This window comes from Aythya ferina (assembly GCF_964211825.1).
Source record: "Aythya ferina genome assembly, chromosome: 3".
Lineage (NCBI taxonomy): Eukaryota > Metazoa > Chordata > Aves > Anseriformes > Anatidae > Aythya > Aythya ferina.
In genome coordinates, this window is record NC_140298.1 from 48,711,132 (window position 1) to 48,734,070 (window position 22,939).

At 39.9% G+C, this 22,939-nt stretch overlaps 1 protein-coding gene across 1 annotated transcript in view; it reads left to right on the forward strand.

The window, feature by feature from the left end:
* LOC311433237 (apolipoprotein(a)-like) overlaps window positions 1–22,939 on the forward strand; it is a 60,363-nt gene that overhangs the window by 17,709 nt on the left and 19,715 nt on the right. Inside the window, exons 15-23 of the mRNA XM_084512159.1 lie at window positions 696–770; window positions 1,784–1,924; window positions 4,298–4,404; window positions 5,856–6,001; window positions 7,042–7,194; window positions 15,756–15,825; window positions 16,753–16,821; window positions 19,541–19,676; window positions 22,098–22,204. Coding sequence (XP_084368285.1) covers window positions 696–770; window positions 1,784–1,924; window positions 4,298–4,404; window positions 5,856–6,001; window positions 7,042–7,194; window positions 15,756–15,825; window positions 16,753–16,821; window positions 19,541–19,676; window positions 22,098–22,204 — 1,004 coding nt within the window. The remainder of the gene's footprint in view (window positions 1–695; window positions 771–1,783; window positions 1,925–4,297; window positions 4,405–5,855; window positions 6,002–7,041; window positions 7,195–15,755; window positions 15,826–16,752; window positions 16,822–19,540; window positions 19,677–22,097; window positions 22,205–22,939) is intronic.

Here is a 22,939-nt window from a genome sequence, read left to right on the forward strand (position 1 = left end):
ATTTGCATTCTGCAATGGGCCCAAGAATGTTCAAATGTAAATTGCTGTTGTGACTACACTAGTTGTGCTAGAAGTCCTGTGAAGATCACTGTCTCTCTGTATTAAAAAAGAAAAAAAAAGATTTATGCATAGCATTTCCACAGCTGCGGAGTGGCTGAACAGGATATGAAGAAGGCTAATGAAAATTTGTATAGAATTGTTGACAATCACCATAAAAAAATAATAGCCCAAGAGAAGTTGAAAGTCCATAGTAAGACTTAGTAAATAACTAGTCCAAGACATCCCCACAGATAAGCAGGAAGTAGCCTTTTTTTAATTGCTTATCAGGACAAACGCATTACATCACAAGTGAAATTTTTAGGAAATGCAATTACTTTTATTAAATTCCTGAAAGCACACCTCTAGCCTCTAAAGTATACCTCTAAACTGGATCATTGTAGCAAAAGTGTCACCTGGGTATCAAATTTCTGTTCATATCTGTCATGTTTTGATGCAGATAAAGTTTGTCCTTTGAAAATCTGTATTTGACTTCTCTTGCGATTGGTAGGTGACAATCTCTGAGTGTTAAAAGATTTCAATATGGGGATTATTGCTTGTTTGCTAGTAGCTAGTGTTTCCCATTGGGCACAGCACAGGTGGTAGAGAATTGACCGTGCAGTCTTACATTAATGTGATTATTATCTTCTCTTTTCTAGCACCAACACACACCATTGTTCTGGCACTCTGATACATCCACAGTGGGTCCTTACTGCAGCTCAGTGCTTGCAAGAGTGAGTATCCACTAGAATGAGTGACAAGCATTCCTTACAGCTGGATGAGAAAATCAACAGAGGTGCAAGATGTACCTGCAAAGGCACTTTACTGACCTTGGAGGGCGGTTCCTTGGCCTGTGCAACATCTGCACAGTCTCTGCATGTTAAAGCAAGCAAGGAGCATCTCTAATGTCTGAAGTGAGCAACTGTGTGTCTTGGGGAATCACTTAATAAGTTAAAGCCTTAATAACACTGATGACTGATAAAGGCAATACACTCTACTGAGACATGAGAAGTTTATAGAATAGCAAAGCCATATCCAAAGTAGTAAGTTACCTGATAGCACAGTTAATGTCATTGCAAGCACTGTAGTATGGTCATTTTGGTTTTTGCCCTACAGTATGCAGGGTCCTTGTTTTGTTTCCTTTTCTTTTTACTACTCTTAAAAGCTGTAGTTCAACTGCTCCCATCATTCTTTTGGTGATGCAAAAAGAAGTAAGTGTTTCCCTTTGAGGCTGGTTAGAGCAGAACCAGGGCTTGTGTCAAGAAATTTCCAGCTGCTTGCTACAGCCTCCCAACCTACGCCTTACTTCCTGTCTTTTCTTGCCAGCAGGTAGATTTGTCTGCTGCTTCTGTCTCAGTCAAATAGATGCAGAGCACAACAGAGGTTACCTCCTCCATCTGCTGTATCTCTCACCCCAAAGCATGCTGAATGGCAGCTGTGATGGTGCTAATTGTACTTAGAAAAATTGTGGCTAGCAGCTGACCCTCAGGGCTTCAGCAGTTAAGAACACTGCAAGAAGGTGCCACATTGTTTACAGCTCATGGGATTTTTCATTACTATAATAATCAAACTGTCAAAAAAATCTAATTTTTCTCCTCCCCAAGAGTAAATGTGGACGTCCATAGTTACAAACAGCAGCCTAGCCATCTTGTTTATTGCAGTTCTCTTGGGAAATGAGCAAATTTTATGAGTGACATTCCTGATTCTATGCATGGGTCTATAACGTTGCTACTGTCATTTCTTCCAGGTCAACAGATCCCTCTTCCTATATGGTCTTTCTTGGGATACAGAATCTAAACGCACCAGCACCATCCCTTCAAATACGAAGTGTTCAGAAATTATTAAAGGAACCAGGCGGAGCTGACATTGCCCTGCTAAAGCTGCACAGGTGCCATTTCAATCCGAGTTTTCCTCACTTTCCTACATCTTTATTCTGAAGTCGTGAATTACCTTAGCCTAGATTTGTGTGAGTGTGAGAGTCCCTTTGAGTATTAGCTTACACACCTATTCAAGGGCAAATACTGAGCATCTGTCCTCCTGAAAGACCCCCCCCTGTGTGAGCCTGTGTGAGCTACACACACAGTTTAGGAAAGACAACCCCGGTTTAGTATGGGAGGGATTGCCATGGGGGATTCCACTCACCACCTGCTAAGTGGTGTCTCCACTGAAACAGGGAGTGTGGAAGTAAACCAAAGCAAAGTTGTGGCTTCGAGGCTTTTTCTGCTCAGCCATGAGGGCTGTGAGCACCAGCTGAAGTTTTGGCCAAGAAGCACCACAGCTTCTTTATGGAGCAAGTGGAAAGGTCCAGTTTCCTTGACAGTGCTGCAGGCCAGGTCATACGCATGTTTCATGAGCACCAGATGTGGCCAAAAACTCTGTAAAACCAGACCCAACTTGTGATACAGTGAAAATCCCTGTGCATAATTGTAATTTCCTGAAGCCCTCTTTTGTGTCTCGCTTATGTGTCTGAACAGTCTGCTCAAATCTGTGCTGTTATTCCAACGCTATTAGTTTTCTTTTGGAATTCTCCTGCAATTTTTTTTTTTCTTAGTCATTAGTTTTCTTCTTGTTCTTATGCTCACCACACATAGATTAAAGAGAATAAAAAGCTTGTGTTTGACCCAAGAATTTCTCTTTAAAACATTCACCATAACATTTTTAATTTTAATGAATTTAGAACATTTCCACTAAATTTCAAACTTAAGTTCTCAGGTGCTTGATTAATGAAAATTCCACTAATTTCAGGTGAGAATAAGAAACTTGTGCTCCATCTGTTTTTCTCTTGCCATTGCTTCTAACTAGTTCATCCATTTCCTCTTCCATTGTGTGCTCTGTGCACATTTGCATGGTAGATACATGCATGCTACAGCACTGCAGTCAGTTTTAGATCAGCAGCACTCACCATCTGAACACATTCTGCATGTGAGATGCCATAAATAGCAGATATGGATATGGACACAGATCCATCAATTTCTGACTTTGGATCAACTTTGCTTATTTTCAACTGCATTAAATCCTCCCTTCATATTTTTTTTTTCACCTTTCTTTGTGGGCCTCATTATTTCCAAATCATACAGACCATACCTACAGTGGAATTACACCTGAGTTGTTAAATACAACCTTGAAGATAAAGGTACTGGAGAAAGAGTGATAGAAAACTGGGGGAGAAGCCACCAAGCTGAGCTTTCTCACTTTATTCTCCTCTTGCCTATCTTGCCTACAAATTTTCAGGATTATTTTTTTTTTGACAAAAATGGGCTTTATTGAGAAGTGAATGAACAATTTTTGGAAACTACAGAACTGAATTTCGTTCCTAAAAGAATAAGGAATTATGCAGGATTAATTTAATGGAACTATGAGAGAGTGGAGGTTAGAAATTCCCATCTTGAACTTCAGAGATCTGGAGGATAGAGTTCAAAATGGTGGGTAATGCATTGGCATATCTGTAGCTTTAGCAAAGGAGATGGTTAGCATCTCCTACCCTTCTGGACTGTTTCATTCAGATCATTGTTTTGAAGAAATTTTTACTATCAAATGGGTCAGAATCAGTTCCATTTAGTCTTCCATTCTCCTGTATCTTCATGGGGCTCATGGCCCTTGCACAGCCTAATTAGGAACGGGGGATTTATTAGTTCCTTTAACTGGACATTGGAGATCTTGTTGGCTATCATGTCACATACTTTGAAAATCATTCTGGGCCTGAAAAGAGCCCATATAAAGAGAGGTTTATTTTACTCTGACCCAACATTTGGAGTTTACTCAGATCCTTTTGCTCTCTTTAAAAAGCAAGACCAACCTTTGCAGGGATGGTTCCTGACAGTGTTACATCTCATTTAATATCTTCTTCAGACACAGCGTTGCTATACTGAACCTTCCCTCCTCTTATAAAGTCTCTAGAAATATCCTCTGAGTCAGGGAGGATCTAAGAGAAGTCAGGCTTACCCCACCTGCAAGGGGTGCTAAGGCTGTGCTTGGGCTTGTATATGTTCCTATTACGCTACCTGGGTAACCAGATATCAGCTTGTTAGCACTATGCTGCAAACACACTCACATTGTGGCTGTGCCCACAAACACATCTCAGAGACTTTTGGTTGCTGGTAGGTAACCTGCTGGTAGGTAACTTTAAGATGCTGTCATCTTGTCCATCTTTCCCCATCTACCCATCTACCCACTTCCTGGCACAGCCTACTGAATAAGAAGACTGAACAAGTAGATGATCATTTTTATAAGTATCTTTCTTTTTTCTTTGTTTGTTTTACAGTCCTGTAAGAATTGGTGACCATGTAAAACCAGTTTGTTTGCCTGAAACAAGTCTTATGGTGGAAAGAAACTCAGTATGTTTTCTAACTGCCTTTGGAAAAACAAGAGGTAAAGCATATTCAGTGAGACTGAAAACTTAGGAGGGTTTTTGAATCCAAATTCCAAAATATATGTACTTTGGGAGCCTGGAAAAATTAATTTTATTTAAGATTTAACTAAGTCAGAAGTCACTGGGCAACATTATTTGTCCTATTTCTTTCTCTCAGACCTCGATCTCATCTCCTCCTCCTTCTCCCCCCCCTACCCCCCCCATCACTCACATTAACTCATTAACTGAATTCATTAAACAAGAGAAAACAGAGGTAAATTTTTCTCTCTCTCTTTTTTTTTTTTTTTTTTTTTTTGTGTGTGTCTTTCTTCAGCTTACACATATGCTGTATTTGCACAAATAAGGACAATAGTCAAGTAATATCCTTGACTTTAACTTTGGTATTACGATATAAGTTTTTTAAACATATGAATGAAGTTTGTGCTTGCCTTCCTTTGGTTTAAACATTACTGTCTGCAGAGTCTTCTGTATGTTCACTCCAGACAGGTAGGATATACAAGCAAGCACAAGCCTTAAGGCCTTATTCCTGAAACAAGAGAGCATCCCTGGAACTGTGGCTCCGTTCAGTTAGAGCTTACTCAGACCCAACTACACAGGCAAAGGAATTCAAGATGAAGGTTTTTAATGTCAGTAAAATCTCCACCTGAATTTGTTTCAGAGTCTAGAGTTAAAAAATGACCTATGTGGACTCCTGCTGCCCATCTCTCACTCTACCTGTGCTCAAGGGTTGAGAATAACCAGCCATTTTCCACTCGCTTTTGCTGCAGCATTATCAAGCAGCATTATCATCAGCATTATCAAGAAACACTTTTCTCTGGTGTGCTTTTTGTTGTTGTTGCTTTTGTTTAGCTTGCCACACGGTGGCAGCTGCTTGCCATGTTCTTGTGATCACAGCCACAAGAAAATGGTACAGGCTAGATTTTTTCTGGTAGTGCATTAGGGTGGGAAAATCAACAGACTATTGTTGTTCTTAACCCGTAGGAGAGGGTCCTGCCATGTCATGCAGCTACTTTCTGAAAGGGGGAGCAGAGCTAGAGACCCACATCTAAATATACTCTGCTTTGGGAAAATTCAACCTTAGTTTCAAAAAGCTTTGCTTATCTGTAAAACGCTATCTTTAGGCTTGAAAGAATTCAAAACAATGCAAAGTAAATCCAGGCCTTTTCCCTTTGAAATAAGCATGAAATAATGAAAGCCTACAATAGGCACAATGTTTCTGCATACGAAGCATCTGTTTTTATGTATTTTGAAACTCTCTGCAAAGAAGAATAATCACTGCTTATTGAGAGCAGGCATGATCCAATTACATAAAATTTCAAAGATTTATCAAGGTACTTCAGGACCCCAGCATCTATAGTAGAGCTGGGGACAGATCCCAGTCCTTTTGTTACTCAGGCATGACAGTGCCTAGGCTACCATTTACAGGTGCATTTTCTTGTTCTTCACAAAGGTACTAATGCAGGCAAGACATTAAAAGATATTGAATTCCCTGTGCTTGAAAACAGAATGTGCCATCGCCCTGACTTTTTACATGGGAGTATCAATAATCATGAATTTTGCGGTGGATTTACTTTTCAAAGCGTACGTTACTGCGAGGTAAGAATAATCTAGCTTTGAGTGCGAGCACATCAAATGGCAGTTTTTGTTTTCAAGGCTCAGAAATAGCTTCAGTGTTTCAAGGCCTCTGCATGAGGCATAAGTCCTGAGGTATACAGAGCATTTTTTCTTCCTTCACACTGTCAACCAGAGTAGCTGGGAAATTGCATAGGGTAATTTCTCCTTCCTCCCCAAAAGGCATCCTGACATGTCCTACTGGTAGTAGCCCAAGACTGTGAATATCCCATCCCAGCACAAATAAAGACAGTGATATACTACCTGCACTTTCCTTTGTTCCTAGGCAGAGACAGAAAACTAGTGAATGCTTCAGGTGTCTACCTGGTGTTGTACCACATTTTTATTTAATCCCCTGATTGCTAATGCTCGAAGTGCTTCCGGTTTTCTAATTTTCACAAGCATATGAAAATACTTTTAAAATGTGATTTTCTTAATAGAGGATATCATGTCAGATATTCTTCAATAAAAATCTGTTGACTACTTGGTGACAGAAAGAAAATGGTAGTCTGTGTGAGCAGGTATTCAGTGCTAGTACAAATGCCATCTCTGAGAGTGTGGATGGTGCATTCACTGATAGGCACATAAATTACTGGACAAGTTAATGGACAAGGTATTCATATCCTACTATGCCTGGATTTTAAGAAATAACATTATAATTATAATCATTTTGTCTGGAATTAATTAGGTCAGAGGATGTGGAAAATTGAGAGACTTCCTTTTGCTGTGTAATTGGCCTCACAAAGATCTGAGGATATTCCTATATCCATGACTGGTACTTGGGTCTTTCTTCTTCAGACCAAAGACATGGCCTGTGTGCTTGAGAAAAGCTTTTTCCCAAAAATTTTTGTGTACAAAAGGTAGAAGAAAATACTCTCCCTCTCTCTACAGTCCTCAACTCAGCTATATTTCAGAGTTACCACAATGCTTCAGTTACCACAGTCTTATTCCTGCCAATGTTTTGTTGTTTGCATGTCTAGTGTCATCACTAGGGGACTTACCTTATTCTCTCTTCTTGTCCTTAGGCTGAAGTTGGAGGACCTCTGGTCTGCCAAAATAAAGACAGATTTGTCCAATATGGAGTCACCTCTTGGGGACTAGACTGTAGCCAGCCATCAAAGCCTACTGGTTTTGTCCAAATTCCTAGCTTTCTTTCTTGGATCAAGAATGTAATGGCTGCCCACTGAATCTGGATGCAGGCTAGCTTTTCTGCGTCAGAAATGGCATTCCTAGTATAGTTTAAAAATCAAAATAATTCATAAGAATCTTAAATAAATATTGTTACTGGCTGAGAATAAGTAGTTATCAGAAAGAAATAGCTATGTTGACCAATTATTACCGTCTGTCAGTATGTTGGTGTTGTGCACAGGTAAGTCAGCCATGCTGCATGTGGCAGTGGCTGTCAGGTTCCTGCTTCAAACCTCTCCTCTGAGAAATGCTCCAGCTCATGAAAATTACTTCCTTTCTGTTCAGACACCCACCGTTCTGCTTTGTACATGCAAGCAACTTGCCTATTTCTAGGCACTAGGTCTTCCTAAAAACCTGTGCAAGAAACCTTCTCCCAAACAAGCATGTTCCTGTACCCACCACTGCCATCTGTCCCCCTTTCTGCTGCTTCTCCAGGACTGGGAAGGTAACAACCAAACCCAGACACCACCTTGGGTAAGGACAGGACACTGTGACCATGCTGCCAGGAGCTGGTGGCTTTGCTTCTTCCTGGGGCTAATACCCCCATTCTCACCACTCTAGATGAGCTTTGAATTGTACTGTGCAATCACCTAAATTTCCTGGGTTTACATTTGTATGGAAAAAATGACTGTCTATTCCAGTGGGCAAAGTGGTGAGCTGGATGGCATGTAACATGTTTGTGTGGCGCTTGCACAGAAACCCTGTTTTCACTTGCAACACCAACAGTTCACCCCTGACATTGACTTTGGGAATTAAAATTAACTGTTCTTCCTCAGTTTATTTCCAGAAGAGGCAAGGATGTCTCAGAGGGCAGGGAAGCTGGGCAAGGGAAGCTGTGCACCAGGGCACTGCTGCTTGACTCATTAGGCTTGGCAGCCTGTGCTCTTGTGTGCTCCGCAGCAGGGAGGTAAAGAAAGCAAGGGAACCACCAGATTAGTCAAGCCTCCCAGAGCCAAGAGATGTGGCCTGGTTGCCACTCAGAGCTATGGGAAAAGACTGCTATCAAAGCTGTCAAGAAAAGCTGAGTTGGAAAATGTCTCTTCAAGCAGCAACCAAAGGAAACCACAGAGATGTGTTCCAGGAGCAACAGAAACCCACCTGTCCCATTGACTCCAAGTCAGTTACTGAAACTAGTTCCAGCATTTGCATATGTTGTTCCATTTTTCTGTGTATCAGTTTAAAACACACCACTTCCAAGCAGAATACGTATTGTCCTAATAGCAGAAGCGTACGCCTGTTGGTGGATCTGTAATCTGAACATGTATTTCTGTATGTTTTAGTCTTCCCATTTTGTGTCTGATTTGAAGTATACTACAAGTCTATATTCAGTACTTAGGTACTTTATTATTGCTCTAAGGAACTCTTTGGAGATGAGGCTTTATAAACTCATTTTAGGATTAAAAAAAAAAAAAAGTTTTAAAAAAAGAAAACATTTGCAGATTCTCTACTCACTCCTTGGTGTTTTCTAACAATTCCTCATGGTTTCTATTAAGACCAACTCAGCAATTTCCATTGGTCATTGTGATACTGTTTGAGTAACTGTTCTCTAACCCAGTCTTTCTTGACAATATCTTCTTGGATTCCTTCCAGATTCTTAATATTGTCTCCATCTCCCAGCTCCTGCTCTCCCTTCATCCAGTCTGCCCGTGTTTATGTACTCCCACCATGGCCACAGGAGCAGGCCATCTTTTTTAAAGGATGTGGCCCTAGCATGCAGTTTCTCACACTGCCACAGATCTCTGTGCTCTGACCAAGAGGAGCTGGAGATGGTGGTGGGCCTCTTTCACTTTTCTTCTGTGTGATCAACTGAGCATGTGACAAGCTGCTACAGGATAACATACTTCAGGCTACGACCACTTCTGCAGCCTGTCATTACCATTCACCTCACTTAACAACCTGTGAGACGTGGTTGGACCAGCACTTGAAGTGTGTCCCACAGGAACAGTTTGTTTTGCTCTGTCACCAATATAGCACACTCTCCAGTGGCAAAAGTTTTCTTCTTAAGTATAACTCTCAGTGTTTCCCTACGTAGTTCTCCTCTAGTAATATAGCCAGAGGAGAATATAGCCAAGGCATTTCTTGAGGTATATGTTCAAAATATGCTCAGTAAACTTGGATGCTTTCAGAATCTGTTGAGTGTAGTCCTTCCTTGAGCACATGAAAGGCTTCCTGCCATCTGGCACTTGCTGTCTATTCCCCATGTACTGGTGTTTTGGTAAGTTCTGCCAGTAGTGCTATTCCTTCAAAAAACATTGGCACAAATTCTTTACAATAACTGGCCAGACCTAGAAACTGTTCCTGTTTCTCCTGGTGTCTGTAAGCTATTCCTCAGTGCCTGCAGGTATTGCCTAATGGAATTTTTGAGTATTTGTTATCTTTTGCTGGCCTATGCTGAGCTCTGCCTGCTGGTAGTCTGCCTGCCTAAGCAATAGCATTGCTTGCAGAGTCTTTGTACAGTCTGATGGTAATTTGCAGATCACGCAGCACAGACCTGTGCATACTCCACTTGGAACCCAACAACACTGTCTATTTGTTACTGAAATGTTGCTGCTGTTTCATATAAACCAAAGGCTACCCTTGATTTCAACATTTAAGAAAGGCCATTCCGTGTGGAAGCTCATATCAGAGTACCTCCCAATAGTAATTAGTTAGATTTGGGTTGACTTGGATTGATGTAGCTCTCCCTAAACACCCTAATAAATATGATGGTTTTCATGTGACTATTCATCACATTTGGAAATTGGGTTTCTTTCCCAGAAATCCATGAGATTCATTAGCAATCCATCCTACCTCTACACTATGCTTTCAGGGGCAGAAAACTCCACTTTACTTTAGCCTTCACTTTACAATATTCTCTGAATATGCTTTATCTTCATTCTGCAGCTGAGTCCTTTCTGGATGTCTTTTATTCTTGATAACTGCATACATCAAATTTTCTGAGGTGCTGGTTGCTTTTTTGCTGTTGTTTGTATGTTTGGTTGGTTGGTTGGGTTTTTGTTTGTTTTGTTGTTGTTGTTGTTTAGCATTATGAGGATACAGTTTGGAAATCCTGCATTATTTTCTCCAGATGAGAAAATGACTTTATATTTACAGTGCAACACATTATTACTAAGACAGGATCAACACATTGTCACAGAAGTTAGGAACATGGACCCTAGAACTGATAATAACACCAGCACTATCATCAGATGGCACAGTACATCCGTGGCACACAAGTACCACCCTTTATTATTTCATCCATGCTTTTTGTGACTGCTTTGTTGCTCTGTATGTTTACTATGTCTTACCTGTAAATGTACCACTGGGTCTGGTTTTACCTGTATCCTAAGCTTGTAGACAACAGCAGCACTTCGAACCTTCCTGACTGCTAGGAGTATATTTTCTTGAAGAAGTTATTGTATACAAAATGTTATGACAAATGGACAGTTGCTAACTAGGGAAGGTGTTGCAAACTTTGAAAGCAAGTTTTGAAAAAAAAAAAAAATTATGAAGATAACTCCAGTTGCTCGGAGTATCACCTACTAAAGTTTTCACCCCACTTTCATCCTCCTTCCATCTCATTGTTTGGGATGAATCTTATAATTTTGCCCTTTCTCTGGCAAAAATAGAATACAATATGTTACAGTCTTTTGGACACATGACATATGTTAATGGCATATATTTCAGAAATTTAATTTACATTAAAATATAATAGAAGGAAATGATAAAGCTGATCAGCAATTTTTCTATGATTTCTAAAGCAAAGCTCCTTGAGCTTAGCTGAGAATTTTACACATGAAAGTTTGGGGGGGTAGGGGGGAGGGAATTAAAAAAAAAAATAAAAATTCCTGTGCTGCCTCCTGCAAATATATATTATGGATTTTTTTTTTAATTATTATTATTTTTAATTATTTTGGCATTCTTTTTGTAGTGCTCAAAGACTAAAAGATTTTTATATAACATGTATTAAGCTGGAGCCATCATAAATGTTTTTTTAAACTGCTTAAAAACACAGATGTTACTGCTCGTGTTAGCACTGGGAGGTACCTCTGCATTGATGGTTTACCAAACACCAGGTTAATTTGAGGCATTAATTGGTGGATCATAGAATCATAGAATCATTAAGGTTGGACAAGACCTCCAAGATTATCTGGTCCAACCATCCCCCTACCACCAATGTCACCCACTAAACCTTGTCCCTAAGCATCATGTCCAACGTTTCCTTGAACACTCCTGGGGACAGTGATGCCACCACCACCCTGGGCAACCCGTCCCAATGCCTGACTGCTCTTTCTGAGAAGAAATGTCTCCTCATTGCCAACCTAAACCTCCAGACTTCTGTAAATAACTTCAGACTGTCACGGGTATACAGAGTACAGGACTCTAATGAATGACGTTGTTCATGTTCTTAAATAACAAGGACCAAATAATTAGCTATTGGGATAAATCTAATCTAATTCCATTGTTGACCTTCCTTTGAAAAGTAGGTTGGATTAGAGAGCACCCAGGGTCCCCACCAATCTGAGTAATTCTGTGACTCTGTGAAAAACACATGGAACACAACCTTGGACTAGGAACGTAGAAGTGTCAGTGCAAATACCTCAGACAAAAATCAATTTCTTTCTTAAACATTCACACATACATAAACACACATGCTCATACTCATATGTGCACAGACACACACACATAAAATCTGTTCATTTTTCTAGCAAAAATATTTAATTCTGCAGGCAATATTCTTACTCCACTGAAATGGTGGTAAAAGTCTCTTTGACTCAAGTGGGTTGAACTGATACCACTCAACACAAACCTTGAGTGAAATATAACATAATTTAATAACCTTTTAGCAATTAATGCAATTAGATTAAACCAGTGAGAACATCCTTCCTCTGTGCAAGTCAAGAACAAGCATGGAAATAAACCTACATGTAAGTGATGAGTAGAAACCACACTGACAATTTCAGTATATGTATATATTGCATGAAAAACGGAGGTAGCTTATTCCTCATTTCTGAGACTGTCATAAAAACAAGGACTTACAAACATTCATCCTATTTCAGTGCCATTTCTAGACAGCTGATTTCATAATTAGTACTCAGATGCTGAAATCATTGTTAAATTATACACTGCTACAGGGATAATTGTGTAATGTAGCTACTCAGTATTGTAGTGTGAGTAGAAAAATACCAAAACCACACTTTACAAATCGCAGACATTTGCTTGGGTCTTGGAAAGCATTTTGCAATTGTTGGGGAAAATGCAAAATCTCTTTCTTGACCACATTACCAATTTTTTCCCACACTTTCTCTCTTCTGCTTTTCTTTCCAGAATTGGAAGAGTGGTTATGCTTTTTTTCTTTCCCCCCACCCTTCATTTTCTCTTCTACATTCCACTTTCAAACAGCCCTACCCCTACGGAAGGACTGATAAGAGTTCAATAACCCTACCTCCGCACAAGCTCCAGAACAGCAGTCACAGCTGGGTCCTGTGATTTGGGGCAGCAGAGACAGGAAATACTTTCCAGCTAAACCCCAAACAGTGTAGCCATGACCCTCTGGGCACTGGTCTTCGAGGAGCCCAAGTGCAAACAGTTACTCTCTTCTTCATAGACTTTTCCAAGAAGAAAACAGAATTAAAAATAAATATAGGCATGTGAGTAGACTTTCAGGCCCTATTATATGATGCTTCTCCATTTCTGTTGTGCATCCCTACCTTATGGAGTGTCTAGCACTTGCAGGTAGCATAGTATTCTTATAAAATAACAAATTAAAAAAAAAAAAAAAGAAGAAGGTTGAAGGCAGACATGCTCCCACTCACAGAAATGTGCAGTAGGCTACAGCAGATCACCAAAGCAGTGCTACTGCTGGGCATCACATGCTGGGACACTCAGGCAGGACTCAAAGCTGCCCACTGGGTCTCTGTGCTGTACGCCACTCTTTAACCTAGCTATAGATTCTCTGAAGTGCTCTGTCTCAGAAATGGAGAATGGTTTTGCCCTCTTACTTGGTATCTTCTGAGTTTGCTGCCCAAAGTACGCTTTGTCTCTGTGACTCAGGGCAAGTGATTCTTGTTGTTTTTGTCTTTTTCTGATTCTGAAATATAAGCAAATTATGCCTATATAAATTTATTTAATAAGGTATGACCCATGTTCTGACACTGTTTGCAATTTCCTTTGCAGGGGATTTTTCTGAGCTTACAGTAAACCCAATTTCAAGGGTCAACTTCTATTTAAAAAGCCTTCTACTGTTGTTTATATTTTAACCACTGTGCTAACTAAAGTACCCTGACTCTGAAACAAGATCTGATAAACTTCCACCTATGGTAGGCCTCACAGTGGTCAAATAAACGAGAACAAACACTACAGGATCAAAACTGGGGAAAGATTAAGACAATATATGGATCTTATGACAGAAAAGAGGAAAGGAGGAAAGACAGAAGTAGACAGATAACTCAACAGTTTTAAACAGCTCATTTTAAACATGATGCCATGAGAGGTCACTTCCTTGTCACAAGACAGTAGTGAGGATCATCAGCCTGGCTGATGAAACACTTCTTGCATTTTGACATTTGCACATTGAGAACTTACAGAATAAGCATTCTTACACCAAAATAGATTTCTGACTATACTCCCATATCCAGTTTTCTAGTACCAGATTCATTAACACAGAGATAGATTATTTTTTCCAAATTTGGATTATCAAATCCAGAGTTTCTTTTCTCAGATGCACTGAAGTAGACACATTTTAACCAGGTTTAATGCAATGAAATTGAGACAAGAACTAAGCCTAATTGAGACAAGAACCAAGCCTAAAAGAGGAAACTGCTACAAACCCGCAGACAATATGTGGGCCTTTAACATGAAGAAGGCTTACAAGAGAGTGCTTGCTTGCATGGTGCCTGAAAATGTTCCCAAACATATGGACTCCTGGATGGAGTGATGGATGGAGCAACACATCTTTGGCTACACGGAGTAGATCTTTCGGTTTTGAAAACTTTTAGAAAAAGCTTTTCTGACTACAATTCCTAAAACATCATGTTTATCAATGTTCTACAAACTCAGTTTAAAAGATTTTCAAATCCTCCCCCTTCTCCCAAATAAATTGTTGTTGTTGTTTTTTTGTTTGTAACTCAAGCAAACTGAGCCATGGACAGTATAAACAGCTTGCTCATGAGAACCACTAGTGTCACCACCAGCAAAGGGCAGACTTGGATACTTGGAGGGGTTGTCCTCCACCTGCAGCCTCATGTCAGGCCCAGATGATATATAACATGGTGTGTCAGGTACGGCACTCATCCCACAGGCACTTGCAACTCCCTATCCCTAGCCTCCCAAACTCTGCCTGCTCACAGAGGCAGCTGATCAACCTGACACTGAATCAGCCCCTGGCAGGAAAATGGGGACTGAGGATGGTCCCAAGGCCCTGCTGGGAGGGCCAGAAAGGAGGGGATCAACTCCAGTGTGCATAGGAGAAACAGCCACATCTAAGCCAAATATATAGCTCTGTTCTTACACTTTAACCACCAGATGGGCGCCGTAATGTGGCAACCCAGAGAATACCTCTGGAAATGCAGAATGCAGAGGAGTGGGGAAGAAGGCAGAGGCACTGGAGAGGGCAGGGCTGTTCTGAGGAGGAAGGAGAAAAGTGCAGCCAGAGAGCAACCATATCCCACCAAGGCATTGGGCCCATGCAGCAGCTCCAAGTGGCCAAACCAGACTGCACCAAGGCTGTGGGGCAGCACTGTGTCCACCAAAGGTGCCAGCTGCCCCCTCTGTGTGTGGCAGTGCAAATTCAGGAAGGTCATAGGCAAGCTAACAAGACATGAGGATAGGTGAGCACACACTGACTGGGCTGGGCCAAGATGGTAGAAGGGGCACCAGAGGTATGGAATGGGTGAGAGGAAACCAGGATCTGGAGTGAAAACAGAAAATGGGGTTAAGATTGTGAATATCATGTGGGACTAAATGAGCCTTCAGTAGCTCTCCAAAGCCTGTTTGCCACAAAGCTTACTTTGTGATACGCTCCTTCATTTCATCCTTCTTTCCCAATGATTAATTGTTCCTAAAACTGGTAACCCCGATCCCACATAATTGCAAAGCATCTAATTCCTCTCTATCACTCTCCAAGGGTTTTCCTCAGCTAGTCCAGCTCCCATCAGCTACTCTCTTGGGCCCATCTGCTTTGGTTCCCTGCTGGTCTCCCAAGATTCTACAGATAGCCTATGCTTTGCTGTATTTCACAAGTCACATTAAAATAACATCAAACATAGAAAAATAGATAACACAGTATTACAGCACCCTACACAAAACTACAAGCAGGACCAGCTCTGGAGTTTTCATAGAATGTGTAAAATAGCAGCTAATCTGGTACCCATTTGTAAAATAGCAGCTAATCTGGTACCCACACTACAGTTCTGCTCTCATATACATTTACTCCTTCATCCCTAACCTTATCCCAGACTCTCACTACAATGTGGGTTAGACTTAAAGTAGGTGCAAAAAGGTCATGGATAGGCTTGCTATTTTTTAGATACAGCACATGATTCTACGAACTTTTTGCCTTCACTTGCAAAAGTCTGAACTTCTTGGCCCAGTGGTGCACATTCAAGCCTGTTTTCCTCATCCAGCATCCCATCCTGCCTCAGGTGAGTCACTAGCATATTTGATACCACAAATTGTTTTGAAGCTCCAGCAGTGACCTAACATGCAAGAGAAGCCATTAAACAGTTCTGCATTGTAACTTTTCCAAGGCAAAGACCACTTGGGAAATGCAGAGGAGAGCTGATGTTGAAATCAGTGTAATAATGAACAAAGTCTGACACCCTCACTGGATGAGTTTATGCGTACAATATGAGGTTAAATGTCTGGGAAGGAAGAACACCAAATAGCTATCTGTGGGTCTTAAACATAAAGTTATGACATGCTAGGCATTGAACCAAAACGACCTCTAAGTCTTACAAAATAATAATAATAAAAAAAAACAAACACCACCACCAAAAAAAAAAATCTAAGAAACATAGGAGAGAATGAATTATTTGATTAAAAATTAATTAATTAATTAATTAATTAATTAAAGTTATATTAAACCATCTTTCAAGTTAATATTGTCTCAGTCTGATAATACCCTGAGATTACCCTGAGTGCTTACCCTGAGATTAAAATGAAGTTGGTCCTTACACACCAGTATAAGTGTGCATGGCTGAAATTACCAGTGGGACCCTAGTGTTAAGAAAAAAAAAACAAGTTCTGCCTGGACAAACCATTTCCCATGCTTCCCAGTAACATTGTTCTTGACTATTCTCTAGCAAAGTGATACCAAACAATTTGAGAACAAAAACATGTCTCACAAAACAAGAAAGTGCCTTCACATTTCCCAGCATCCAATAATACAAATGTCTGAGCCTGATTTGGTAATATATCCAATTCAAGGTTGTTTGAATGTCCACTCCACAGTAAAGGGGGTCACAGCATGGGAGAATGATTAACTTAATCTGCCTGCCCTGTTTGTTTGATGCCGCCTCACTCCAGTGCAAGTCAATAAAACTTTGTGCACCGACACACACCACTTCCAGCACCTTCCAGCTGGGCCAAAATGGGAATTAGCAAAGCTGCCTTGCTCTTTCTTCTTGTGCTCAGCTCGGGTAAGAGTCCTTTGCCTTCCACTTGCAAGGGGGAGATGGGGGCCAAATGCTTTCAAGCTCCATGTTGTGAAGACAGGTCCCCAAATCCATGTGCCACCACTTACCTGGATGAGGGTGGGTTTGGGGCTTACTGGCCAGCAAGAATTGCTGTTGAACAGAGTGAGAGCTGCGGTTGCTCTGGTTAGAGACATGAGAAGAGCAACAGCCTTGGTGTGTGCATGGGAACAAATGGCAAGCATTTGCCAACATGCCAAATGGCCAGAAATGGTGGTACCTTTGGCAAGGACATGTGTTTTTCATGTGTAATTGGAAAATATAAAAGGGGTCACAATTAGAAAAGTGTATGAATAGGTTTTAGCAACTAGAAATATTAGAGGCAAGTCCCAGCATTAAAAATTCTAGATAATGTTTAATATTAAGAATAATCATCTTTAAATTCTAGTCTCTAAACTGAGTTTTTCAAAAACACCCTAAATCAAATCAAATACACCTCACAAATAAGTAAGAATTATATAAGGAGGTGGAAAATATAGGATTTTTACTTTTGTCTACAATACTCTATTTCTGCTTGCAAGTCTTTCATTGAATAGCTATAAATATTTGCATTTCTGAAAAAGGCAGTAATATGTCTTTGTTATACTGAAAAAATCCATAGACTTTGAGAAAGTGGTAGCAAGAAAATGTATCACATTTTTACTGTAGTTGCATGTAGTTTCATTGTTTTCTTAAAGTGTTATGCCCTTCCTAACAAGTTATGACCCAATCAATATTGTTAAAAAATCAAATGCTATAAATATTATGATAATGTTATGCCAAAGAGTCAACAGAACAGAATTAAGGTTGCAAGGAGGCTACACCATAGAGGGAATTCTTCGATTCTTCACTTGAATCTCTTGATGTTGTGGAAAGCATTACAGCACCACTGTGACATTTTATTTTTTTAATCCAGGTTAATGTTTTCATTCACAATTGACTTAATCTAAATGTCATTTTTGTTTCGAAATATCTAGTGGAATCTGTGAGCCCTGTGCCTGTCATGTGAATTTTTATTGTATCCTTTTCCACTTTATCTTCATTTTATTTTTAACTATGCTTTTCTTTCATGCACAAACTGTCACCACTTAGGGCTACTCTGTCCCATAGCATACACACAGAAAAAAACATCTAGTAACCTCTCTGGATTTGCAGTGGTATGAGAGGAAGTATAGTCTAGCTCTTATATCCATGTTATCAACTCTACATTGTAGATGCAAATTTATCAGAAAGAGCAATACTCAACTGCAGGCACTCAGTTGAAGGAAATTAACTGTACCAGGACTCATGCCAGCCTGTTTCACACTACAGAAGAACGTTTCTTAGGGAAGGGTGAAGTAGTTGCCTGAAAGAAATTTCCTCAGTATCAAAGACATAACTAAATAGCCCTGCAAAGTCTCTTGATCAGAGGCTATAGGTCTGAGTTGAAGGAGGCTTCCTTCTCCCCATCCTGCTGCCATTGGGCAATGGCTCAGAAGGAAAAGGGTTAGAAGATGAAGAAAGAAGTTCCTCTTTTGCATGTCTGTCACTTATGAGGGGGAAGCCATGATTCGTAGCCTGTATGCCTTTTGTTCTGCAACTGTGTAAATCAGAACGCAGAACAGTGGACAGAGCAGGACGGGGGTATGCTGCAAAGACCATGGGCCAAATGCCTGTTTGGGGTTGAAACCATGCAGAATGGATAACTGCCAGAGCCAAATGTTTGTCAGTAGAATCATAGAATCATATGCTCATCCAATAAAGAAACTGTAAAAAATTCACAAGACTCCTGCAACTCCATGTCCCTGCAGCTGTGAGTCATGAAAGTCATAGTCTGGTCAACTATATCTAAGCACTCAGAAATTGCATAGCTGCAATAGGAAACAAACAAACAAACAATAACAATAACAACAACAACAACAACAGAAGCACTAAATGGCAAACTCCTTTACAAGAGGATTTTATTTGAGCATTTTTGGTGTTCATTGGTTCACACAAGACTACCTTTTAGTGTCACATATATGGATCACGCAGCTGTAGCTCAGAAGCTGTAAGATTAATTTATTTACCGGTTTATTGTCCTGTGTTCTTTCATTGCAATAGAGGGCAACATCTGCTACCTTAATAATTAGGTAAGATCAAATACAGACTTATTTTTTAAAAAATGATAAACTGAACATGACTACAGTGATAACACCAAAATGATGGCTCATTTCTTGCAAGAGAATTTTAACAGATATAAATATGGTGTGACTAATAAAACTGAAATGGTCCCATATGGGTAGAGATCAGCAACGGACAACAGTTTTTTTGAGTCCCACTTCTACACTTTCTCCAAAGTATGGACAATCAATATATTCTTTATGTCTCTGAAAACACACTACTTTTTTTCATTTTTCTTTGTTCTCTTCACTTTATACATTAGGTTTGTATTACTTTTAATGAGTTTTAGAATGACACAAAGCACTGTTCAAGCCACATCTCTGTCTTGCTTTCCACTGGGTTTTCAGTGACACCACCCTTTACCACACCATGCAAGAAAAGCCTTTTTAAATTAATTAATCAGCTAATGTCACCATTAACTGATTTCTTACTGTAACTAAATGATGATGTTGCTCATCAAGGTGACAAAGAATTTAACATGGAGGTTTGAAATTAATAATTTCTGCACTCACATTCTTACCTCTTTCTCTCTTTTTCCTTTTAGTGCAAGGAAGCATACTAGACAGCTATGTGAGAACAGAGGGAGCTTGGCTGCTTAACCCAAAAAAGCAGATTTATAAGACAAATACTATAGAAGAATGTGCGGAGCAGTGTGAAACTGAAACTAAATTCACTTGCAGGTAATTTCTGCTGGTTCCTATATATATGTTTCAGATGGTGGAAACATGCACATGTACAGATGATGGAGTAGTCTACTTTATCTATTGACTAAACTTTAGAAAAATATCCCAGGAACATGTTCTTCTGAGGTTTGTTGGAAAACCAGAAAGCATATAGAAAGTTAATGCCTGAGAGACACGGATGAAGACAGAGAACAATTAAGAAAATTATGTCAGATTTTTACTGGAAAATATTATTATCTCTTAATGTCTAGCTTCACATGCTGAAAACCAGCTTGACATAGTTTCATTAGGACTCTTACACTCCTTTTGCAGTAGAGTCATAAGTAATTGCTTGGAAATCTATGGTAGCAATAATCACATTGCTCATGTTCATTGCCTTACGTATTATCTTGAAGACATGTCCATTATTCTGAATTTTACATTTTTTGGACTTGGGTAACTTCTATTTACTGTGAGAAGGAGACAGGCATCTAAATCTAAGTCATTTTTCTGGCCAAGCACTCTCTCTGTATTTGCATTTAACAAGGCCCAGGGGATTAGGAAGGGTGAAAGATGTTAACCAGTCTATACAACCAGCTTTTGCCCAGGATCCTGTCTTAGCAGAGCCTCTTGCTTTGAGCCTAAGGCTTCTTAGCCTTCCAGACATCAGCTTCAGGAGCCCATTCATTTTATCTCAGCTGTAAAGAAGGCAACTGGAGTATTGAGGAGAGAAAACCGTGACTGCAGTGAGAGGCTGTCCTCCCATTTGAGGCAGGGAGGTTTTCTCTTCTAATCATCATGAGTCCTTGATCTACCACTTCTGCAGGATATCTTTTTGAACTCAGAATATTGACTGTCTGCAGCGCTCTTTCCAGCACTTGGTTCTTTTTCAGGTTTTTATCAGGCAGGGATACCCTGGTGCTGACTGCTTTATGTATTTTATAACTTTGTGTTTTGAATCTGAAAAAGGTGAGGACCTGACAGTAAAAGGGAAAATGATGCTTATTTTAAAGAGATATAATAACCCTAAAGGATGACAGAGGTTTGCTGACAGCATAAAGTATCACTTACTCCCTTTGATCTGACTCCCCTCTCTGAAAACTACACAGAGAAAGTAAATCTTCAGTAGTACTTAGCCCAGGCAGGTAGGAATGAAGGCAGAGAGGATGAGAGTCTATGTTAAGATTATATATTCACAATTTGTAAGGAGTTATTGCTACCTTTTGGGCTCAATATCATTCCTTATCTTCTACCTCAGGTCCTTAGCCTCTACCTCAGGTCCATCACATGACAGTGGAGTGACTTTAGGATGTTTTGTCCTTGCATCCCTGATTAACTGTGAGATCTCTTAAGACCAGTAGAGAACAGGCTCTATCTGGCAGGGAAGAATCTGGGGGACAAAAGGTAGATGTTAAGCAGAATTTCAAGACCAGGCCAGCACAGTCATCTCAGTGCTTCAGACCAATGAATGTAGGCCAATACTTCTGCCTTAGCTGACTGTTGGACCATGCTTGTAAGATCCAACCATAATGTAAATTTAGCGTTACTAAGAGCTTGGTTTGGATCAGGGGGAAGAACTGAGTTCACTTTTGACCTAGAACAACCAGTACTTCTCAGAGAACTCACGGACTCAGCAGGAAGTTCAGATGTGATCACTCCTCTGGGAAGAGGCTGTGCGAACTGAGAAGTACAGGCACACCTGGACCATGCCGGTTGATCTCGGGGCTACAGAGCAGTTTTGTCATTGTTTAATTTCCTAGAGTAGACCTGCCTGCTTAATGCTATGTTTCTATTGCTCTTCATTGGTTCAGAAAAGTCAACAATAGAAATTACTCAGCCTCCCAAGAGTTTTCCTTGGATACAGTTGTAAAGGTTACACCACTAGTTTTGCAGACTTAACAGCCTCGACACTTACTGAACAAATAGCTGTGTTTTCCAAAGTGCTTACATTGCTTCAAGTAATGATGACCTAAAACATTTATCACAAGGTAATTTATGGTGTTGGTTTGTTGTGTTTCACCTGTTCCTTGGTAACTGCTGAATACTGTAGAATATTCCGCTTCTTGAATGAACACGAATATTTTTGAAACAAGGTCAAGGTCCTTTGTGCATGTATCCTCTTTGACATGTTCTCTGGCATTTCTGGCACATTATAAATGTTGGTGGGATTTTTTGTTTTGTTTTGTTTTACCTTAGGCATGATTTCGTCATATAGCTCCTTTTCAACCTGACTTTGATATGGAGACTCAGAAGTCAAATCACCACTGAAAATGGGAGCTGGGATACTAAGTGATTTGTGAAACAGTGGCTGGATCTTAAATGTTGCTGAAATGCCATGCTTCCAAAATGATAACTGAATACTAGAAAGGGTGTTCAGGAAAATAATGCACACATTCAATTACTGTTTCTTACTTTGCTCTCTCCTCTTAATTTCAATAGGGCCTTCTTATTCACCAGTAAAGACCAACAGTGTTTAACATTGGCTGAGAACACCAAAACATCAGTGATATTCAGAAGAACAAATGCAGTTCTTTATGAAAAAAGACGTAAGTTTACATTTTGAAATTATTTCTCTGAGATATCCTTTTGAGTTAGACTAACATAGTGTTATTGTAGCTAGGACCACATCCTCACTGGGTCACACAAAGTGGGTAGATCAGCACTCATCTAATACCAGGTTTCTGGAACGTTGCTGGAAAAGCAAATGCCAGCTTTTTTTTTCCTAGATTAGTGCTCCAGCAACTTCCCTCTTCCCTAAATTCTGGGGATCCACAGGACGCAAAAAAACACTGTTGCTCTGAGAACACAGATAGCTCTAGAAGTAAAGGAGGTGCATAAGGGTCCCTTCTCTCCTTTTAAACCTGCCACTAACCCATCTTCTCTGCCATTACCATCTTCTCTGTCTCTGCCAAGGGTACTAGGAGGAGCTACTTTTGCTGGCAATGATTTCTAAGACAGACCTTTGTCCAGTGGAAAACTGGCAGAAACTACCGAATAATTTCATATGCATCTCTAAAGTAATCATAGTTTACCTCAGGGGTACTCAAATCAATTTTATTTTGGTTTCATTTGTTCTCAGAATTATTCATGTGTATGATATAATTAATTGATGTGGTGGTATTTTGGATTCTCCTTTTGTATGTGTTTTGTTTTTGTTTTTGTTTTTGTTTTTGTTTGGGGGGAGGCAGTTTAGTCATAGATTTTTTTTTTTTTTTTTTTTTGTCTAAAGTTAATTTGATTTCCTATTCTATCTGGCAAATAGTAAGTCTACCTTTAAGAAA